General features: G+C 42.1%; 1 protein-coding gene across 7 annotated transcripts in view; it reads left to right on the top strand.

The window, feature by feature from the left end:
* NR3C1 (nuclear receptor subfamily 3 group C member 1) overlaps window positions 1-21694 on the top strand; it is a 72972-nt gene that overhangs the window by 31186 nt on the left and 20092 nt on the right. For 6 of the 7 annotated variants that reach the window (XR_012662185.1, XM_075103006.1, XM_075103009.1 and 3 more), the window contains exons 3-5: window positions 11999-12165; window positions 16221-16337; window positions 21111-21389. Coding sequence is in view for 6 of the 7 variants with exons in the window: in XM_075103006.1 (XP_074959107.1) it covers window positions 11999-12165; window positions 16221-16337; window positions 21111-21389 (563 nt within the window). In the remaining variant the exon portion in view is untranslated. The remainder of the gene's footprint in view (window positions 1-11998; window positions 12166-16220; window positions 16338-21110; window positions 21390-21694) is intronic. The other variant, XM_075103011.1, reaches the window with a different exon arrangement.

Genomic DNA, 21694 nt, shown 5'->3' with positions numbered 1-21694 from the left:
CAAACTTATTACATCCTTTTCTTCCTGTTCGTGTGTGGGGAAGAGTGGTTTTCTAAATAGTCTTTGCATCAAATGTGTTAGGGGCCAGCCGAAGTGAAGGGAAATTGTGTTATTAAGGGCATTAAAAGTGTTCGTAAGACTTTGGGGAATACCTTTTAGACAGGTTTTCTCGGTTTTAAGCTCTGTCGGGTATACACACAGATCTGGATACGAAGGATAAAATGCACCAAAAAGTAAACATAAAGCATGAAAGAAAACCTGTTGGTAGCGTTCGGCGTGGGAGGCCTCAGCCGTTCCCTTGGGGAACTCAGCAGTGCGCCATCACGGTGGTTTGTCCTTCAGCTGCTTTCTGACCTTTAAGTCACCGAGAATTTTGAATTTGCTCCTTATCTTTCCTGCAGGAATTACTGTTCTCTCTCTCTGTTGTGGTAAAAAAGAATCTTTACCCTTTCAAGTGAAGTTACGGCTCATGACTAAGTCTGGAACATCCGTGTGCATGGGGGGAGCACCTTACACAATTCTTTATACTAAGTAGGCGCTGGACCTCAATTCTGGCCTTCAGCACCGAGAGGAGCATCTTGCAGTCATCTTCCTCTGTGACTAAGATCTCAAAATCATCAGAAGTATTTTTGTCTTCAGCAAAGTACCCAAGATATGATGTTTTTATTGGTTTTTGTTTAGTTTTCATGCTCTTGAAAGTTATTCTGAAAGCTGCTTCCCTCCTTGCTAGCGTATTGTAACAAAGCCCAGTCTCCCTTCATGCTGCGTTTCTCTTATTAAAGATGGCTCAGGTCTTCCCTTTGCTTGTTTCTTTAGCTGCTGATCAGTTTTCTGAAAACAAGTGGATTTATCATTGAATTTCCCTCACAGGGGATCAAAACCTACTGAAAACATACCTGCTATCTGAAATTGGGGTAAAATGGAGTGGAAAAATTGAATCATGTAGACCTGTTGAAAAAAAGAGGAGTCAATGGTCACTAAAAATGTCTCCTGTTGGACGGATGGACTGCATTTAACAAGTTCATTTCTGATCACATCCATGTGAAACACACCTATGTTTTTAAAACATAAACCAGTAGTATTTATGGGCTACTCTTAGCCCAGACAGAAGTCTGCCGTCAGTACCGAAATGGTAACTTCTGGGTTTTAAATTCTTTTGTTTTCACTCCTAGATTGAGTATTGGCTGAAGTGAATTAACAGGATGCACACTGACTAGCTAATATTTCAGTAATATTTTACTGTTATATCTGTTTAAAATAGCAGTCATTCACCGATTTATTTACTTTGGAGGGGAAAAAGTTTGCTTCTCCTTCCCACCTTTATGTGAATGGAGGGAGGAGGGTATCTCAGACCTTCTTCAGTAATTTTGAAGTTAATATTGAGTGTTACAGATATTTGGCAATATAACAGAAATTTTTTAAATTGCGAGGTAGGTTTTGGTTTTTTAGCGATCTCTGCTAAAAGCAGACATCATTTAAGGACAGCACTTTCCTTGCTTAAGAATCTTGTTTAAACTCTGCTTTGGCCCCTTCTTTTTGGTTCACTGATGTTTTCTGAGCTCCTGGACTCCCGATCAAAGTTTAAAGAACAATAACTAGTCAAATGTAAAATAATGTCAATTGAACCAACCTATGACTCAACAGTCACCCAATTCATCCTGGATCCGCATCAAATGGACTGAGGCCAAAACCTAGAATTGGCACACGTCCCCGTCCCTCTTCTCCATCTATTGCCACTGAAGCGGAGCCCAGAATGCAACACGTTGGTTAATATTCCATAATAGACGGCTCCGCATGTAAATGTGTTATTTTCATTGACCAAAAAAGTGTGAAAGCCTATGCCAAGGGTAAAGACACATTGTGCAATGCTTCAGACAGACCAACAAGGAAATGGAGTTCATGCACTGAAGAATTTACCATCTTAACTTTCTTTTAGTATCAGTTCCACTTTTAAACAGAGCTTCCTTGAAGGTCTGCAGAGAGAATTAAGGAAGAAACGTTCCTTCCTGCTTCTCTTGCCCTGCTTCCATCTTTTCCTCCTCAGAAGAACAAGAATTAAGGTTTTGTTTCTACTTTATTTGTATTTATTAATTTTTATTTTGTTTATTGTTATTTTTTTCAGAAAAGCAGAAAATAGTTACGCAGTGCCGATGGAAAGCACAAACAGTTGAATAAGACTGTGTACACGTTCATAAAAATCAGAGTCAGGATTACTGTTAGAGGGTTACACTGGCAGCAGAAGAGTCTTGATTCTTTTCAGAATAGCAGAAATGAACTTTCTAATTACCAGTCTAAATTTATTTATAGCTTTATGACTCAATTTCACTATGCAAGTATTATCCTGCAGCTTTTAAAATAACTGTTCTGTGACTACTGCAGTTGAGTTTAATATTTTACTGCATTTTGTATAGTACCATTAATATTTTTCCATTTACGTTAGAGTCAGCTTTCCAGATGTCTCTTGCCTTCTTTCCTAGCAACATCATTCTGGCAGCCTGCGACTGCAGTCCTGTGATTGACACAAGCGCTCACGTTGAGACCACCAGGGCAATGTACACAGCTCATGCTGAGGTCATCAGTGGAACAAATCCCGTTTAATATTCTAAGTTCAGTTCCTTTGATACCACGTTAATAAGGATGCTGTAATAAGGAGTAAAATACTTCCCCGATATATGCTGACTGTATAGGATAAACTGAGATGCTGGGACTGATCTAAGCTCATGGGTCTGTTCTAGTAACGACAGAGTGTCTCTGTGCAAGAGTTCTGCTGTCGCGTTGAATTCGGTGTGCTAGCAAATGAAATTAGTATGTTACAGCACCTATGTTAAGATAATAAATTTTTGGTAGTTACGTTGGCTCTTGGTGAGTTTGCAAGGCTCAGAAAACTAAGAAACTGCTTCCAAGAAAGTGTCATGTAGGTAAAACATACCTCTGTAGCTGCTGAGGTTGGAAACGGTGCTTGCTGCATTCAGAGACTGAACGGACTAGGAACAATTTCTTGTGTTGTGCTTCAAATGAAAAAAAGAAGAGAGTTATAAATCTAATTCCAATTAGATTTTTGAGCTTTCGTCTACTGAGTGCGTGTTAGTCTTGCAGCCTTCCTGATTCGGGCGTCTCATTGCAGAGGCACCTGCTTGCGCGTTAGTCTGAACGCAGAGTGTGTGCGTATGCGTATGAAGCTGGATGTATCTGCAAGGTTGAGTTCTTGAAAGTCAAGTTTTTTAGACCATCCGCAACCTGTCTGTAAATATATGGAGATCAAATGCATATTTTGTCAGTGAGCAAAATGTAAGGAATTAGGATGGCCCAGGATGATTTGATTATGTATTTTTGTGTAAAGTTTTTATTTAAGTATAAAGGTACTGGCTTCTGGCTTACTTGTCTTACTCTTTTTCTTTCTTTTTTTTTTTTTAATTTTTTTTTTTCCTTTTTTCCTTTTTTCCTTTTTTCCTTTTTTCCTTTTTTCCTTTTTTCCTTTTTTCCTTTTTTCCTTTTTTTCCTTTTTTCCTTTTTTCCTTTTTTCCTTTTTTCCTTTTTTCCTTTTTTTCCTTTTTTTCCTTTTTTCCTTTTTTCCTTTTTTCCTTTTTTCCTTTTTTCCTTTTTTCCTTTTTTCCTTTTTTCCTTTTTTCCTTTTTTTCCTTTTTTCCTTTTTTCCTTTTTTCCTTTTTTCCTTTTTTCCTTTTTTCCTTTTTTCCTTTTTTCCTTTTTTTCCTTTTTTCCTTTTTTCCTTTTTTCCTGGTTTTTGTTTTTTTGGCACCTCTTTATTTAAGCAAGCAAGGATGCATAATGAAATTTAAAAAAAAAAAAAAAAAGATATGCATGAATTGATTCATATAGAAATTAAGTCCTACCCTTGAAGGTAAGACTTTCTGGCTGCTTTACTGGAGCACTGTAATAAATGTAAAAGTTTAGAACATATAATTTAATTATCATATTCTGGTCATAAATACTTTAGGCTGTAGTACATTTGAAATCCCAAGAGCTCTCGCTAAGGTTGCAGCTGCAACATCAATTACCATTTATCCATTCCAAGAAAGCTTTGCCTGTGCCCTTGAAACCTTTACGTTCTGGAGAGTATCCAAAAGGGAAAAAAAGCGAGTCGCGTCGCTCCCTTGCGTTAGCGTTCCTTTCTCACTCCCGTGCGAGCTCTAAAATGGTAGCGGACGCCATTTCGGAGCGGGGAGAAGGGGTGTCTTTGGTGGCGGTGGCTCTGGAGCCGCCGGAGGCTCCTCGAGCCCGCCCGGCGCTGGCGTGGTGATTGCCGAGCGCGCCGAGTCACCTGCGGTAGGACGCTCCTCCTTGCGTTTTGGAACAAACACCGCGCAGGCTGAGAGAGCGAGTGATGAAAGGGCCCGATGCCCGCAGGGAACCTGCGCCGTTTCATCCTGTGGGTTTACTTCCCTTGCGCTGTACCGGGGAGCGCTGCAAGTTATTGTTCTGTTAGCCCACTCTTGGTATTTGCCTGTGCTCTCAGGGTTTATTCTTATTTAATAGAGTATAATTTGTGAGAAATGAAACAACGGCGCTTCGAACGACAGTCCCTGCTGCCTCTGCCTAGCGTTAGAAAGGCACGAGCTCCCTGTGAAGCCTATTCTTAACAACATGTGTTTGTCACTGAAGCTCTCCTAAACACGTGTCATCACTGGCTCGGCTTCTCCAGCGCGGCAGATCATGTCAGGCGGCGCGCAGTGTTGGTAGGGGGGTGTGGGAGGGGGGGTGTGCAGGGTTCCCGAGCCGGGGGTGCGTGTGCCTGTCCCTTCTCCAGCAGCCTGCGGCGATGCCTGTGCCGGCACTCAGGTGCGCTTCCAGGAGAGCGCTTGGGCGTTGAGGCATGCGCTTGGGACAGACGAGGAGAAGGTAGGACTTCCCGCACGGTCAGAGCTTATATGTACTGGGTTTTCTAGTTAAATACTATTTTGTCATATGGTTATGGAGAACAGAGCTTGGGTTTGCAATTCATGCTCTTTAAGACCTGTGGACTGATCAAATCCTCACCAACGCCAAGGTTTGACGGCTTCTGTACAGCAATTCTTTCAGGAAAGGTATTCCAGTTTCTTTTGTTTGCCAATAGGAAGTGTATTTTTATGCATAAAATGGTCCATAACAGCTATATGTAAAATCTTTTCTCTGTGCGAACTGAAATAACTTTCTTATTCTGAACTCTGTCTTGATACTTTGGCCAACGTCCTTGTTATGATGTACCTGAGTTGTCGGAAGCATAAGCAAAAATATTTACAGTATTTGAGGCGACTCTGTACAAAGCAATGAATTGTCCGGTCTGCTTTAGTTGTAACAAAGGCATGGTAAAATGTACGTTGTTCTGCAGACGGAAAGGTTAATTATGAGACTTTGCTGCTTTAGGTATGTCTTAACTTGAAATTTTCCTGTGAATGACAGTCCCAGTACTCCATTGTAAGTTAGTGATAAAATTTATCCTGATGAAGAGACAATGACAGGAGGAGGCATGACGGTACCTGCCAATCTGATTGCAAAATAGCGTGTTTCTCTGCCACGGGTTTCCGTATCGAGCTATGAAGTGAATTTGGCCATGGCCTTTCTGGATGACCCGTTCCTCATGTCGGTGTTATCGTGGGCGTGTTACGGGCATGTGCACAAAACTAGGCCATTGGTTCAAAATCTGCTTTCCTGGTTTATCAAGTCATGACACGGCATTTATCTGGGTGTCTGATAAAGGAGATTGTGTTAATCATCTTGGCTTCCCAACGGGCTCTGAAGCAGTCATGCTGGATGCTTTTATTCACAGGCTTTGCTTAAATACTGTAATCCATAGTAGATTTTTAATTTATTACGGCATCACTGGAGACATGCTTGTAAAGAACACCGCTTTTACCAAAGCAATTCAGTTCTCTGCTTTAAGGGCAAAATGGGAGAGAAAACTTTTATATAGAACCTATCTATTGAGTGATTTGAGGGCTTTTTTTATTTCTTTGTTTTGTGGGTTTATGGGTGTGGCGTCCATTCAGGCAGGCAGTGGGAATGTTTGAGTCGGCACCCCGAGGCCCTTTTGACTTTGGGGAGCTGGCAAGAGTTGAGCTGGGCGCACCCTCGGCAAGGGCCAGACTAGCCCAAGGCTCATCTGTATGTGCAGAGAGTTTGCAGGCAGCCTGGGAGGAAAACGCTGCCTCTCACCGGCTTGTACCAATTTTCAGTCTCTTTACGTACGAGTGAGTCCATTACAAGAGACAGAAGAGACCGTCGTAACCTGTGGTTCAGGTTCTCAGCAAAACACGTTTTTTTAAGCTATTTTCAATTGGCAAATATACTTTCATTTTAATATCGTAATGACAAATATAGAGTCAATAGCCTTGTTTTAAATGCCTTTTCCTGCCTGAACTGAAAACTACTTTCCTGCCCAAGGGGGTATAAAAAATAATTAGTGGTTTCTCTAGTTAATAAAGAAATAAGTAAGCAATTCAAAAAATGTAATCAGTTGGCGTATGCAGCTGAGTGTTTACATTGTTCTCATTGCTAGAAGATAAGAATGAGGCCCAGATGGCAGTGACATTGAAAATCGTTTCTTTGCTGTTCGCTTGGTGATACTACTTATCGGGATAAGTAGCTCGCTTTTGAGAACAAGTTAGTTCAATACTAAGGTGACTTAGGCTGGAGAACCGAGGCTGGCGGTGCGCGGTAGGTTGTGCTCGGGGTACCTCATGGGGGAATGCAGCTCGTGTGTGTGAAGCATTAGATTAGAAGTAGGAGCAAAATGACAAGTCTTATCAAAAGACCAGTCAAAACAAATATAGTCAAATTCTGAGCTGTTTCTTCCAACCCCGGGCATATTGCATCCATTCCTTTCCTCAGAGTTGGCAGTTGGACATGAATAACATTTTCTTATAGGTTTTTAGGAGCCAGTTCCAAGCGTTCTGTTTTTGTAATTTATAATAGCAGCAGGGAATAGCTTAGTTGTCTGTATGTCTGAAAAAAACCGTGTGTTATGCATTTCCCCTGAACTTGTCTTCAGGGTAGATTTTTTTTTTTTTTTCTTTAAAGGTGAAAATGGCTAAGGTGGCAGCTGCTTCTTTGCCCAGCAGCCCCACGGATTTCCCGAGATGCCGCTTCGCCTGTTCTGTGGCTTGCAGCTGTTTTCCTTAAATGCAGTTAGTTTTGAAATTGTTAACCAAGTTCTCTTCGCTGTGTAACTTGCTGGTGGTGCTAATTTATTTTGCATTTTAAAAAAAGAATTTACCCTTCAGCAGAAGCGCGCTAGGGCTGGGCATGGTCCCGGACAAAATCGATTGAGGCTGGTCCTAAGAGTTGTCAGTTGTAGACTGCAAATGACTAATATTAGCTGCTGAAAGTATTTGTCTCGCGTTATCTCACTAGAGTTTTTTTGTTTAATAATATAAAGTAACAGGAAGGTAGTATATTTTTTAAAAAATGTTATAATGTTGGTAAGTTCAACATACAGGAGTGTGCATATTCTTTGTTGTCGTGGAGGTTTTATGTTCGTCACAGTAAAGGCAGAAGAAAGCAGAAAGAGGAAAAAGCAAATGTTTTTTCCTGTCTTCCTGCTGAAATGTTTGTAGCTGATGAGCTTGATGGTCACCCTGTCCAATATCCCGGCTCTCACAGCCCCGCTGGGAGAGCGTGGGCCCGGCTCGCGCGGCCGCGCCAGCGCGTCCCCCCGGGCCCTGGCCGCTGGCCTCGGCGGCAGACGGGGACCCCGCGCGAGGGAAACTTCACACTGCCATAAACATTACCACACCTGACTTTATTAAAGTTTGAACCTTGAGCCTGGGTTGAAAATCTCTGGTAAATGATTAACACAGAAATGGCATTGGTTGAACAACTTGATTTCTACAGAGCTCGTTACTCTAGCCACATCTTCTTTTAAGTCTTTCTGTTTTACTCCCTTGTGTTTCTTTGACTGGAAACGATAAATGTGTCTATGCAAACAAATAAAATTAGATATTTATATAAATAGTGTCTGAAAGTAGATGGGAATGGAGCTCAGTACCCTTAAACAAACAACACCTTGCCTTCCCAGATAAAATCTAATTAAAATTTTTACAAATTTGGACTCTTTCTCCTCTCTCATCTATGCTTCTTGACTTTTTCTTCTTTCTAGATAAGAATCATGGTTTATTAGGTGTTTGTTGAGTTTAAAAACATTTCTGCAAATAACTGAAAGGTAACTTTTTTTTAAATTATAATATCGTCGAGTGTAACTTCCCTCCCTTCCCTCTTCCTTAGGAAGTGGTTGTTTGTCTTTTGCTACATATAGCTTTATAAGTAAAAGATTTGTATTAAACCTCAAGCCAGCCTGCTGTAGCTCTTGCAGGAGTCCTCGTGCACTATAATCCCTCCTGTTCTCCGTGTTTCAGGCAAGCAAATTGTGTTTTACACAACCAGGGCACTGTCAGAGCCTGGCAGCTCTCCACACAGTTAGTAAATATTGGCCTTATCTGATATAGCCAGGCTTGAAAAAGATATGCCAGAAGCCCAGATTAGATTGCTGGCTACTGCTTTATTAATCAATGTAATAATTTATTTTTAGTTTTGTAAGTCATATCATCTGTTTTCTTTCTCGTGTTACATTTTCTATGGTACTGGTACAGAAAATGAGCCCTGTTTAAAAATTAAAGGTGATTGAAAAGTTTCAGTGGAGTATGTTTGGCGCTACCATAGTTTCTGTGACAGTTGACGAATGTTTCCTGAAAAATGCTTTTGTCACAAATTCGTAAGGTATATAGTTTTTCTATCTAAGTTAGCTGTCTTCAAAACTACGCATAGAAAGAAGTTTCCATCGTTTTCTGGTTGTAATCATTTTAATGGAACGAAGTTCTCAAGTTATACGTTCCTTATTTAAAATCATAGACTCCCAGCCTATATTTCAATGCTTAAGCTGAGGTTTTTAGTATACGAAAAGGAGCTACTGGGCCTAAAACTTCAGAAGAAATAAGGCAACTTGCAGTAGCTTTTGACTGGCCAGTGGTTACTGTTTCTAATAGGGGAGGTTGTTTGGTTTTGAGGTAAGTGTTGATTTTTTTTTTTTTCTTTATACCATTACAAAGTGGAGAAACAATATGATTCCTTTTCCCAAATGGATCAGTGAGCTGGGGGGAAAAAAAAAACCCCAAACCCCACAACAAACCAAACAATGGAAGAAAGTCATGTACGTATCGCATGAAAGGAAGCCAAGCTTTGTAGTGAAAATGATTTGTTTCATTAGGCAAGGAAGCCGTGGGGGAGCAAAGAACCGAGTGCAGGTTCTCAAGCCGGAGGTTGTCCTCTTGTCTCTGGTTCCTGAAACCTTAGTGGAACAGCAGACCTGCCCCAGAGCGATGAGACGCGCAGGCTGCAGCCCGGCACCCGGGGCGGCGTGGGGCGACGCAGCGAGCTGCGGTGCTCGCTGAGCTGCTCCGGCCGCCGTGCGGGCGGCTCTGCGGCAGCCCCAAGGGCACGGAGGCCTTACCTCTCTGAACGCGGAGCGAAGCCGCGATCTGCTGGGAGAGGCGGGAGCGCCCGAAGCGCGCGATACGCGTGTGGTCCGTGCTGAGCGCGCGCACCGGTTCCAGCCGCGCGGCAGGGAAGGGTCTCTTCAGCCAGAGGAGCCGGGCGTCGCTCAGCTCAGAGCACAGCTCCCTTGCCTGGAGGTTGGAGGGTGCCTTTCTTCGAAGTATGTGCCAGAGCTCAAGCTGTGTGTTCAGAAGGCAGGATTTCTGAAAAGGCTGGTTTGTATTAACCAAACGCCATCACGCACAGCTTTGTGGTAAGGGGCAGAAGTAGATTTGAATCCTCCGCTTCCTTAACCATAAGGTTTCTTCTCCTGCAAGCCCACAGCCATTAGCTCCTCTCAGCCGATTTCTTCATCAGAGGAGATGGGGCCGTGCGAATGGCAGCTTCCATCGTTGCGGTATTCTTTCCTAGAGTGCCTCTGTACTGCGGAAGGCACACCTGCTTTGTAGAAATGAGGTGAGCATGTAATTAAAGATGCGTGTTTGTAAGGACGTCAAATAAATGTAACTGGGTGAAGTTACATTCTGCCTTTACTTGGATGTTGAGTGCTGGATTGTGCAACCTTAGCATTTCATTACAGCTTTCTGCTTTTTAAAAGAAGACAAATCAATTAGAAAACACAGAAAAGCCATCGTATCAGGATTACAGTCTATCAGTGACCGCCAATTTAGTTGACAGACTAGCTGATGATGGTTGTCAGCCTCTTTGTAGAGTAATGGAAGTGTTGCAGCATTTCACAAAGGAGTGATGTGACGGATCTGAGTTCTTTTCCAAGGTCTGGAAAGGAGCGTTCTTTCCTGGGTGGGCTTTTTTCATTCCTTTTTCCTCAAGGTTGACTCATTCTACTTCATTCCCACTGCAGCCTGTCCTGTTGAAGCCTTCGCACCACCCTTGTTCTGGTCTTACCCTTCTCTCCTTCCCACAGATGTTCCGTCATGTTTGAGCTGTTGTGTGTTCTTGTCTGGTTTTTACTTTTCTGCTCTAGCTTAGGTACAGGCCACCTTCTCCCCTAGCTCCTATCAGACTCCTTTTTTTAGGGTGGTCTACCTGTAGCTTAGGTCTTCATGTCCCTGTACTGTCTTATTTTTTCCCTAACACAAGTCATTTTCACTTTTCTCTGCCCTCTGGTTCCTTATTTGTCAAAGTGTGGACTTCGTTGACACGTTTATTCTGGTTTGACTTTTATCCCTCTGTATTTGAGTGGTAGGATTCCTGCTCCTTGTGTCTGCTGGTATTATCTAACTCCCTCCCAGTATGAGCAAACATGACAGCAGGAGTCCTTGGAGTCACCGGACGGGCCATTTCTCAATTGCTCTCTGGGGCTGGGGCATATAGAAGCGACCTGTTCAAAAGTAAAGCTTTCCAGGTGTTGGAGTGTTTTAATTTGGGCTGGAATTTTAAGGCTTTTGTGAATGTTTGGGAACTGTGGGGTTTTTTTAAATATGTAACCAAATCTGGTCAGACTTTCTCGGGGAGAGGAAGAGGAATTTTCCATGCAAATGCCAGCCCACGTACAAATGTTAAGCCCACATTAGGGAGCGTGGATGTCCTGGAGAGTTTCCAAGTAAAGGCACCAAAGTCTTTAAAAAAAAGTGTTATTTTCTAGCTTCATCTGGAAAGTGGCTGGAACCCTGTTGGACAAAATTTTCTGTGAAAAATCGCTTTAAGTTAAGCATACAGCTTAGAAATTGCATTTTGAAAGTTTAAAACTTGGGAGAAAACAAACTCAACGCTGCTGTGCCTTAGAACAGGAGGTGTCGAGGCAGCCCTCAACAGGTGACGCGTCAGGGCTTGGCTGTGACGTTTTCACGTGCTGAATAAGATTAGCCTTTGAACTTTGGTACAACCACTGTTGGTTCAGCTCTTATGATTAGAAGCAGCTCAAAGGTGATTGCGATAGCTTATTGTTCTAACAATGATTTTGTTGTTGTTGTTAAAGAACTAACCCTTAGTTTGTTGCTGGCCTGTATGTTTACATAGGAAGACCAGATCCTGAAGTTAGAAATGGATATTCTTTTCCTATAATGCTGGGGTGAAATTATCATTTATTACTGTAGATATATATCAATATATGGCTTAATTTGCGCAGCTTCTTGCATTATAGTATCCCAGTAGAAAACTCTGTGATGATACTGGAAAGGAAGCTCTTGTAGGACTCAATGCAGACTGCAGGGAATATGACAGTAATGAAACCAAGATGGAATAAGAGCGTGTTTTAAGAATCAATTTTAAGGGCTAGGGTAGTTGTGCAAGAAACCTGGCTTCAGAGATGTGTCAGGGAAATAATCTTGACCTAGTCCATAGGCCATGACGAATCCATACAGCCTTCCTCCTGTTCGACAAAACTCACTGGTTAACTGTTTCAGTCTGGTGAACTTTGTGTGCAGAACTCAAATATTTAAGGATAAGGGCGATCTATTTCTGCAGTTACGAATATTATGCTTGCCAGTGTGCCATGGATCTTAATTAAACGTATTTTTGTGCTTTTGTTTTTTGTTTTGGTTTGGTTTTTTAGCAGCCCTGGAATGAGATCAGATGTAAGCTCTTCTCCATCCACATCCTCGGCAACTACGGGACCACCTCCCAAACTTTGTCTTGTTTGCTCTGACGAGGCTTCTGGGTGCCATTATGGTGTTCTTACTTGTGGCAGCTGCAAAGTGTTCTTCAAAAGAGCTGTGGAAGGTAAGACGTGTTTTGATGAATTTTGATGTTTAAAAATGTAAAATCCACATACATATCATCCACATTCAAAACCAGTCTATTTAATCTTACTGGAATCCCTGGTTTTGCTAGAATCCTACTGGAAAATCCCATCCATTGTATCGCTGATCTTTTCATAGTAAATAACATTGATAATGGTGTGATTTTTCTGAAGCATAGATTCCATTTACATTTATAAAATGCGCCCATTCACTCACAGTGTAAAAGGATGTATTGTTGTCTTGGCTTTTTGTTTCTTTCGTTTTCTTTCACTGTTGTTTTTGTTTATTTGTCCTGTTTGTATACAGATACTTCTGTGCCTTAGATTTGCAGAGTTTGGGTTTTATACATTTAACCTTAGCTGTTTTGTGTATAAAATTACGTGAAACCTGATAAATCTCTTGTATGTGAGCCTATGATAGTTTTACAGTTTTTCCTCTAAGCAGTGTTGATTCTATTACATACATGTCCCCGTGTGATATTTGCAGGGGTAGGTAGATAGCAGGAACACGTGTCTGGTTTTGGATCATCAAGATTTCTCTCTAATCACAGGAAGAAAATCATTCTAGAAGATAAAGGTGTTGGAAAACTACCTGTGAATCTGTAGTGTGTGTATAGCAGAACAAGTAACGTGATTTTTGGGCTGCGTAAGTAGCCGTTATGGAATGAACTAGGTTGTGTCTGACTCTTCGCTTCAGTATCAGAGAGATGCCGAAAAGTTAGAGTATATTCTCAGTGTCTCTGAAAGGACAGTGATTGCTCTGTTCTGAAACGTCGTCGGTCTTAGTTACAGCCTTACAGGGTTGCCTGTCTCGTGCCTTCTTCACACAGCCATTCCTGGGTGTTTTGAAGTGAATCAGACTGTCACTTTTTGCTAACGTTTTTGCAAGTTGGGTTTCGCTGAGGAAGAGGGAGGGCTGTTGTGACAGAGGCGAGCCACCGCTCATTCTTTCAGAAGCAGCACTTTCTCCCCGTTCCCAGCTCACTGGATGCAGTAGGGAATTCCATGGAAATGCAGAGCCTCTCGCAGGGATCGGGAAAGGCGAGTTCGTATCACGGTTTCTGCTAGCCGCAAGGGGAAAGGATGTCAGCTCTGTGGGAAGCTGAAGCTGTTCCTGAAGTACAGTGAGACAATATGAGCTCAAGTGCAAAGCCCTGAGCTGCTGGGGCTCTCCGTGGCTCCCAACCGGTCCCGTCTGCAGCTGCGCTCCCGGTTAGAGCCAGGCTCTGTATTTGAAGCAAGTAGTCATCTGTATCTTTGATTAAAATAAGGGTGCTGGATATCCCTCAGAAGAAGTATTATTTGGCAGCTGAATATATGTCATAGCGATGGTTTTGCCCCATACTCAAGCTTAAACAAATCACAAAAGTTCTGGTATGTGAAGAATTTAACCCAGTAATTCCTTTTGATCAGTGGTATAACTTGCCGCACCTTATATTAGTTGTATTAATGTTTAAAAATATTAGCAGGATTGTAGCTGAAAAATCGCAATAGATTTCTCAAGGCTTATCTCTGCTTTCATTTTTATTGTTCCGTGGATTATTCCAACCTTAATCCTTCCAATTAGATATTGTGGATGTTTTCAGAACCTCTTCCAGGATCTGTTAGTTCTAGTATTCACTTCAAGGAACAAAAAGTTTGCTTTTGTCTCTTATAGGCATTTTTCTTATTAGGAACATATATAAAAAGCATTTGTTTCTGTAGTATCCTTCTTATCGATAGCTGCCAGGCACCTGTTAGCATAGAGATCAAGCTGACTCTGCACCTCCGTTATCCAGACTTTAGCCTGAAACCCTTTTTGGTAACTCTGTCTACATGCATGCGTACTGTGACAGAAATAGTCACAGAAACTGAAAGTATCTGAATCTATAAAATCAATATAAGGTGTATTTCTTTGCTGAAAGAGTAGAACTAGAGGAGAAGAGGAGGGATGAGGGTGGAAGAGCAGCTCTGTATTTATACGCAGTTCTTCATGCAAACGGGCCTTTCTTCAGGAGCCCAGGGTGGTCAAAGCCATCTTGTTCTAGTTCTTATTTTCATGGTGCTTCAGAGCCCAGAGTCCTCGTGCTTCGTTGTCTCCAGTCGCAGAGCCAACCCCGTTCACCTCCCAGCATGTCACCCCCCTGCCGCCAGCCCAGATCTTCCCCACTCCTCCCCACCTCGGCTCCCTCGCCTCGCTTCGGATCCTTACACCTCCCCTCCGCCAGATTCCCCCAACACCCCTGCCTCCTGCTGTGCTCCAGATCATCCCTGTTCGCCAGCATTTTTTGTTCCATCTCCCCAAATCCTTTGTCTGTAATTTCTAGCCTTCTTATACGCCGGTGTGCCCAAAGGAGCAAAGACACTTTCAGTCTTGTAGTGCTTCAGAGCGCCAGGCGCTGCCTTGTGCTGCAGGTGCTGCAATGTTGAAGAGTGCCTGGCCTCTCTGTAAAATGCTTCTATCTGCTGTAAATTCCCTTCAAAGTATCTCCATTTGCTCACTACCAGTTTTCACCAGTGTTTAGTTTGTGAAGTAGGTGTCTTGTTTTTGAAACGCGTTCCTTTGTGCAACCAGCACGTCCCGTGGGCAGCAGTCGGACGACGCGAAGCGGAAGGTCGCATCAGCTTCCCTTCGTTTTTCCACAAAATGTTCATGCAACAAGAAGGCTTTAATATAACGTGATACAAAGAAACAGGGTGGCTTTCACCTAAAAAAAGCTAGAATAGGCAAGTAGTAAATACAGGAAATCAAACTACTTTCACAGAGATGCTTTTTGTTAGGGGGGAAAAAAAGGAACAGCTCAGGGAAAATCTACACCTGAAGCATCGGTATTGACAGCGTGAAGCCGTGGTCTCATCTGTGAGACACGAAATGATAGTCTCTGTTCTGCTACGGTGATGCCAACAGTTTATCAGCTTGTATTTCTTGTGTGTGCATTTGTGTTTGTCCTGTACGTATTAGCGGGCTAATGGTAAACAGAATCGTGGATTTATTTTCTAAGCTATCTTAAACACAAAGATGACACAAGGGTCAGTAAGGCTTCCTCTTCTTCAAACGCAAAAGAAAGGGGGTTTCATTCAGAAAAATGTTCAGGGCTTCCTTTGGAGTATCGAGGCACGTGAAACACTCTGCTGGAGGAGGTTGACTAAAGCCGTAGTAATAGACTCTGCTTACCCGTAATTTTCACAGCTGACTTGAGACAAATTCCTTAACCGTGCTCTTTTCCTGTGAGAAGACTCTTAGGCTCTGTTGTTAATAACTCAGTATTTGGAAAATATGTTCATTTCTCTGACTATTATACTATCAGGACTTTGAAATACAGCGTAAAAGATTAGGTAGAGCTTTCTTCCAACTAAAGAAACATCTGGGTTTTGATCCCTATCTGAGAGAAGGATTTCCTTTTCTCTGAAGTTACCGTGAGACATTTATTCATATCATTCAAATAATTAAGAATAGGTACTAGTCTTCTGTCATTCTGCTCTTAACAGTTAAGAAATACCGTTATTTTCATTCACGTAGCTGAGACTGCCATGCTTCTAGGGCCAGTTTTGGAATCTGTGAATCCATAAAAATGTCAGAGCGCTTCGTTTGTGCAGTTCAGACTCGAAGGTAAACAAGAGGAGGTTTCACGGCTTCCAAAATGGTGACAGCTGTGTCTGTGTATCTGTAGGAATGTTGACGTGAATACTTCCAAAGCATGTTTATGAATGGTATTTACATCTCTGGCGAAACTATTTAGGGAAATTGGAGACATGCTATAGAAGATAGATCTGAGGAAAAATAGTTTTAAAAATAGAATTTGGCTGATGGTACCAAATAGAAAATAAGGTTTCTTCCTAAATTTATTGACTTTGGTGTCTAAATACGAGAAGCCTGTTCGGTGTATAGATATATGAAATCATGTGGGTATTGAGCTTATTTTTACAAGAAATGAAGTACAGCAAATGAAGGTATTAGACCGTGCTCAGATCCCTACCGTTACTGAAAGAATGAATAACTTCACCTGCTACTCAAATTGTAGGGCTTACGGCTGGTTTTTTGTCTTTGTGAACACAGGGCAGCACAACTATCTGTGCGCTGGGAGGAACGATTGCATTATTGACAAAATTCGGAGGAAAAACTGTCCGGCGTGCCGCTACCGGAAATGTCTTCAAGCTGGCATGAACCTCGAAGGTAATTTTTAAAATGCTCAAATTGCTTTTTTATTTTTGAGTCTAGACAATAAAGGTGATGCTGCTTATGAAGCTAAAGCAATTATCTGAGCAGCACTTTAATGTGTTAAAAGTAAGTATTGCATTTTATGGCCTGTATGAGCATTTTAATGAAAAGCAAGGTTTTCTTGTGTGTGTGCTAGAATTTCTCCTACACTTTCCCATCCATACTCGGTTGCTCTGCCTCTGGGTATGTTCAGCAGAAGTGAGTCATACATGCAAAACGGTTATTTTTTATTCCTGTCAGCACATATATCTTGTTGCTTTCTCACTGAATCTGAAGCAGCAGAACTCTAGGAGAGCTCTTGCAGGGAAGTGTGACGCCTGCCCATCCTTACTCAGGAGAGTCACCTGGCACTGAAACCACAGACGAGAGGGAAAGCCCAGAGACACAGATCTAAAGTTGGAGTGGAGCTTGTCTCTTCAAACTGAAGAAAAGGAAATTAATTTTGTTCATGCTGTGAACATTCTTAAATGTCTGTCAGAATTTCGCTAGAAGAGATAGGTTAAATAAATACATTTAAATGTACCAGTACATGTTTATTCTCCGCTAAGTCCTGGATGGCTTATGAGAAACAAGACCGCATCAGCTAGAGATTTAGCAGCAGTTGTAAAAGGGCATAAAACATTTTTATTAGTGCCAGCTACGTTTTATGCTTGATATTTTTTCCTTGTGCTGTAGAGATTAATACAGTACTTACTAGCATAGTTATGATGGTGATACTTGTATAATCAAAATTGTCATATAAAATAAAAATGTCAAAAATGTATTTGTCAGATACAGATATAAACAGAGTTTTATTTCAGTCAGTGAAAATATCCTTTGGTAGAACGTAAGTGATGAATTATATTAGAGAGATAGATGATACTCATGGTTGGAGCCTACGTTAGCACGTCCTTTCTTCCTCTTCTGCTTCCAACCTCTCTCAGGAGTGCAGATCTCCAGTTTTCCTGCCCTGAAGGTGGCTTTACCTGCCCCTTCCTTCAGAGCAAAGGGAAAAAACCCAATGGTCTGAAGTGCTTCCCCTCCTGTGACGTGCTTACAAGTACATCCTGTACTTCATGGTCGAGGTCTGCGGGGAGGAGGGAGGGAGGTTGGTGGCCGGTGTGTCGAGGTGCCTCTGCCGTCGGTGTGCAGGGCGCGAGTTACCTCTCTTAACAGCCAAAATCTACCCAAGAGTGGGTTCTAAAATAAATCCTTGAAGTACGTGAGGTTGTCGATGTAAAGTCCATGAGTGTCTCCCAGGAGCTAGATTTAGCTTGTCGGACACTCCCGGCGGGCTGAACCTTGCACTTCAGAGGTAATAGCAGGGCAGCCCGCTTGCCTATTCTTGGTGTCCAAGGCAGAAAGATGCGATGCCCTGCTGGGGCAGGTGCGGCCAGTGGCAAGCAGAGGTAACAGTAAAGCCTAAACAAAGTCCAGAATAATGTGAAAAACCACAATTTTCATTTTGAGGTGGAAAAGAATACATTTCAGTTTAAGACATGTTTCTATTTTTTCCTCTCCGCAGTTGTTTTCAAAATACATATATCATGTTCATATCTATGAGTAAAGCACATTGTCATGTAGGTTACTCTAACAGAATGCCTTTCCATTCCTGCATCCATATATGTGAGCTCTTTTTAGTAGACACCAATATAGCCGTGTCAGGCTCCAGGACATGTTATTTGTGTTGCCGTACTGCACCAAAGAAAATTAAAACTGAGTGACGTCTGATACTTGCTGCTTTTCCGCGTGTAGTTTGGAGCCCTTCCAACTACAGTTTGCCTGCATTTTGGCACAGAGAATCCTCGAGAATAGTGACTTTTTGGAGGATGGATATTGTTATATAATGTTGTTGGGAAGGGGAGGGGGGGAGCTTTTATGACGGAGGGGGAAAAGAGATACAGAAACTCAGCAACTCGAAAATGGAGGAACCCAAGGTAGTGTGAAACAGCAAAAAACAGCCATGAACATGGTGGTTTATCAGACAGACCTGAACAGATGGTGAATTGGTTATATGGAAGAACTCTTAGAAAAGAAAACTGGAAGGCAGAATGAAGTGCAGAATGGACTGAAAAAGAATTCCTTTTATCTTGGCTCTGTTTGGGTCACAATTCAGGAATTACTGTTGCTTAAAAGATAATTAAATTTGCACGCTTTTTAGACAGTAATTTCTTCTTGACAATCCATCAGGTGTATCCTCAGCGCATAAATACTGGTTATAAGTAAACCAGTTAACGAACAGCAAGAGATGAGCATATCCTAGCGCGTCAGGCTGAAGGCCCCTCTCACTTAGCCTGACTTGCTGGTAGGCTTCTTCCATGAATCTGTCCAGTCACATTTTGAACATGCCTAGGCTCCTGGTGCCTACAGTGAATTTCACTGTAGGAAATGGGTAGAAGACTGACTTATTTAAAACAAATAACATCTGCCATGCTGTATTTGAATTCTTACTTGCTCCTGTGCTGAGACAAAAGTGGCTTCTTGTACTCTAGAAACATATCGCTTGATAATTTTCTATTACAGCCTGGTTTATCGTCAGTCATACCTTTGGCCCTACTTATCACCCCTTTCTGGAACTGTCTTGTTTCTGTTGCATGCTTTTTTGGGTGTAGGGGACTGGAAAAACATACAACTACCAAGCTGCAGCTACCAGAGATTTATACAGTAAGACAATGATATTTTGCACTATAGCCTTTATTTCTTTGCGTTCTCATTTCCGCTTGTATCAATAGTTGACCCAGGGCATTCTTTGGCACCCTTTCTCTTTCTGATGTGTTTGAAAAGAGGATTTATTGTTAGGTTTTATGCCGGTAAACGCCATCTCATAATTTTTTTGGCCTTTCAGACTGCCTTTTATAGTTAAACTGTTGGCAATTTATGGGTTTGTTCTGTCGTCTTCATTTTGAGTTTCTTTCAAATTTTTTGAAGGATCTCTTCCTCTTTCTAGTATTTGTTGCCCTGCTCGGTGACTGCAGTGGCTTTTGTCATTATAAATCCCATTTTACAAGTGAGGGGCATGGTCTCCGTGTCTCTCTGGCAGCATTTGGTCTTCAGCCTGGTGGTGGGGGGGGGAACGTTTTGTCACCTCCCGGGACGGTGATCTGCCTGCGTGGTTCACGTGCGCAGGCCATCTGCCCAGTGGGCAGGAAATGTCTGCAATAAAGTAGGAAGCCTGTACAACCTCGCTGGATGCCAAACTGCAGGGGTTTGGGGGTGGGGGGGGCGGGAGTGTTTGTTTTTGAGAGAAAATCTTGGATGCTTTTCTTTCCATCCTGAGTGTATCTTCTGTAATTTGCCCGAAGGTGCTGGTTTTAGATTTGTGGTATTTTTATATTTGAAAATAAATTGTAAAGACATACAGTATCTCAACCTCCTTTTTTTTGTGAGTTACAACTATGTATCTAACTCGGGTCTAGTAGCATAGCCTAATAAAAATTCTTGCATAATACTTCGACTTACCAGATAGATTTCTTTTGATTGTAATTTTACCAGACTTTCTGGGCTGGAAATGCTCCATACCAGGTGTCTGCATTAAGCTGAAGGCATCTGCGTGTAAATTTAAGTCAAAGCAGTTTGTTTGTTTTTGAGAACAAGGGTAACGGGGCAAAAAATGCCAGAATGTTGAAAGGATTTTGGAGCAGCCATTTAAGCAAGAAGCTCTTTGCTCCAAGGAAATAACTGTCGCTATTCCCCCATGACAGTCTTGGCAGAAGTGGCCAGTGGGTGAGCCTTTGGGAAAATGCAATTTATACAAGGTCCATAGAGAATTTCTTATCTTTAGCAGTTACTTTGTGACGCCTCTGTCCTAGCCAGTGGGAGACACGTGGTCAGGAGGGGGTTTTATGTGTTGTTAAGCTACAGAGTCGGTGCGTTTCTGACGATTACAGATGCTGAATAGGTCAGTAGAAACTCTGAATGTGAAACCACGTTACACGATGCTTTTTATGTGCTACTGATTTACCTCAGAAGTTCCAGAACAGAAATCAATTAATTAATGGAGACACAGGAGAAGAACTGGGTTTCCGTTTGGTCTCGGCTGGTGCGTTCAGCATAGCAGACCGCATCCCAGGAGAGCCGAAAGCCAAGCGGGAGACTCCATTATTGACAATACGTTAATAAAATTGTTGCTCCAACTTCTTGTAGTTTACAGTTAACATCTCTGTATGATGTTTTATTTATTTGGCGAATGAGTTTTATGGTTTAGTTACGCAGCAATGATTTATATGCGAGGGAGTTGGCAAGAGAAAAATCTCCTCCTGCCCAGCATTTGCAAAAAAATGTTTTCCCTGGCTCGAGAGATTGAGTAACTTCTTACCCATTAAATATATTTTTTCCTTTCTTCCGTATGGTTTCTATACTTAATAGTTTAAGGAACTTATAAAGTGCACAGTCCTGCAAATATACCCAAACAGGTGTGGTGCCGTCACACGACGTTTCAGTGAAACTCTGCGTGTAACACAAATTGTAGGCTCGGGCCTCGGATTTGTACCACCTGCAAATGTTACTTAACGTATTGAAACACTAACATAAATGTGACTTTCATTAAAATATAAAGTAAACTTGCTTTCATAAGAAGCTTAATTAGAAGTGAAGTGAAATTATTTACAGATTTAAGAAAAAATGCTGTAAATTTTCAACGGCCTGATCTGCAAGTGCAGGAAAACGGAAGCAGCATTTCCTCCATCACGGTTTTATTGCTGTGTGGTCACTTTCCATTATCTAACCTGTGACTTACCAAAACTTTCCTAGCTCGAAAAACAAAGAAGAAGATAAAAGGAGTTCAGCAGACGAACGTGGCAGGACCGCGGGATGTTTCAGAAACGCCTGGAAACAAGAGCATCGTTCCTGCGTCCCTGCCGCAGCTGACCCCGACCCTGGTTTCCCTGCTGGAAGTGATTGAGCCAGAGGTGATGTACTCGGGCTACGACAGCTCGCTGCCGGACTCCAGCTGGAGGATACTGTCAACTCTCAACATGCTGGGAGGGCGGCAAGTAATAGCTGCAGTGAAGTGGGCAAAGGCAATACCAGGTAATACGCAAATGCATTCATTACCCAGTGCAGTCTATTTATTGTACTTAAAATCTGTCTTTGTACTTGGTATCCTTCAAAGCCTGCACGGATAGAGTTTTAGTAATATCTGAGCTAATTCGTGTCTCAAATATATCTGGAGTGGAAGAGCAGAAAAAACACAGGTGCAAAAATTCATTTACGAGGGTGACAAGTTACGTCATTTTACTTGAACGCTTTGACCATTGAGTGTTAAAATTCATATTAAAATAGAGATTTGTTTCTAAAAGTAATACAGAGAACTATTTTTATTAGCTCTAGCTTCA

The sequence above is a fragment of the Phalacrocorax aristotelis genome, chromosome 8 (genome assembly GCF_949628215.1).
Source record: "Phalacrocorax aristotelis chromosome 8, bGulAri2.1, whole genome shotgun sequence".
Classification (NCBI taxonomy): Eukaryota; Metazoa; Chordata; class Aves; order Suliformes; family Phalacrocoracidae; genus Phalacrocorax; species Phalacrocorax aristotelis.
This window is presented reverse-complemented; position numbering and strand designations above follow the sequence as displayed.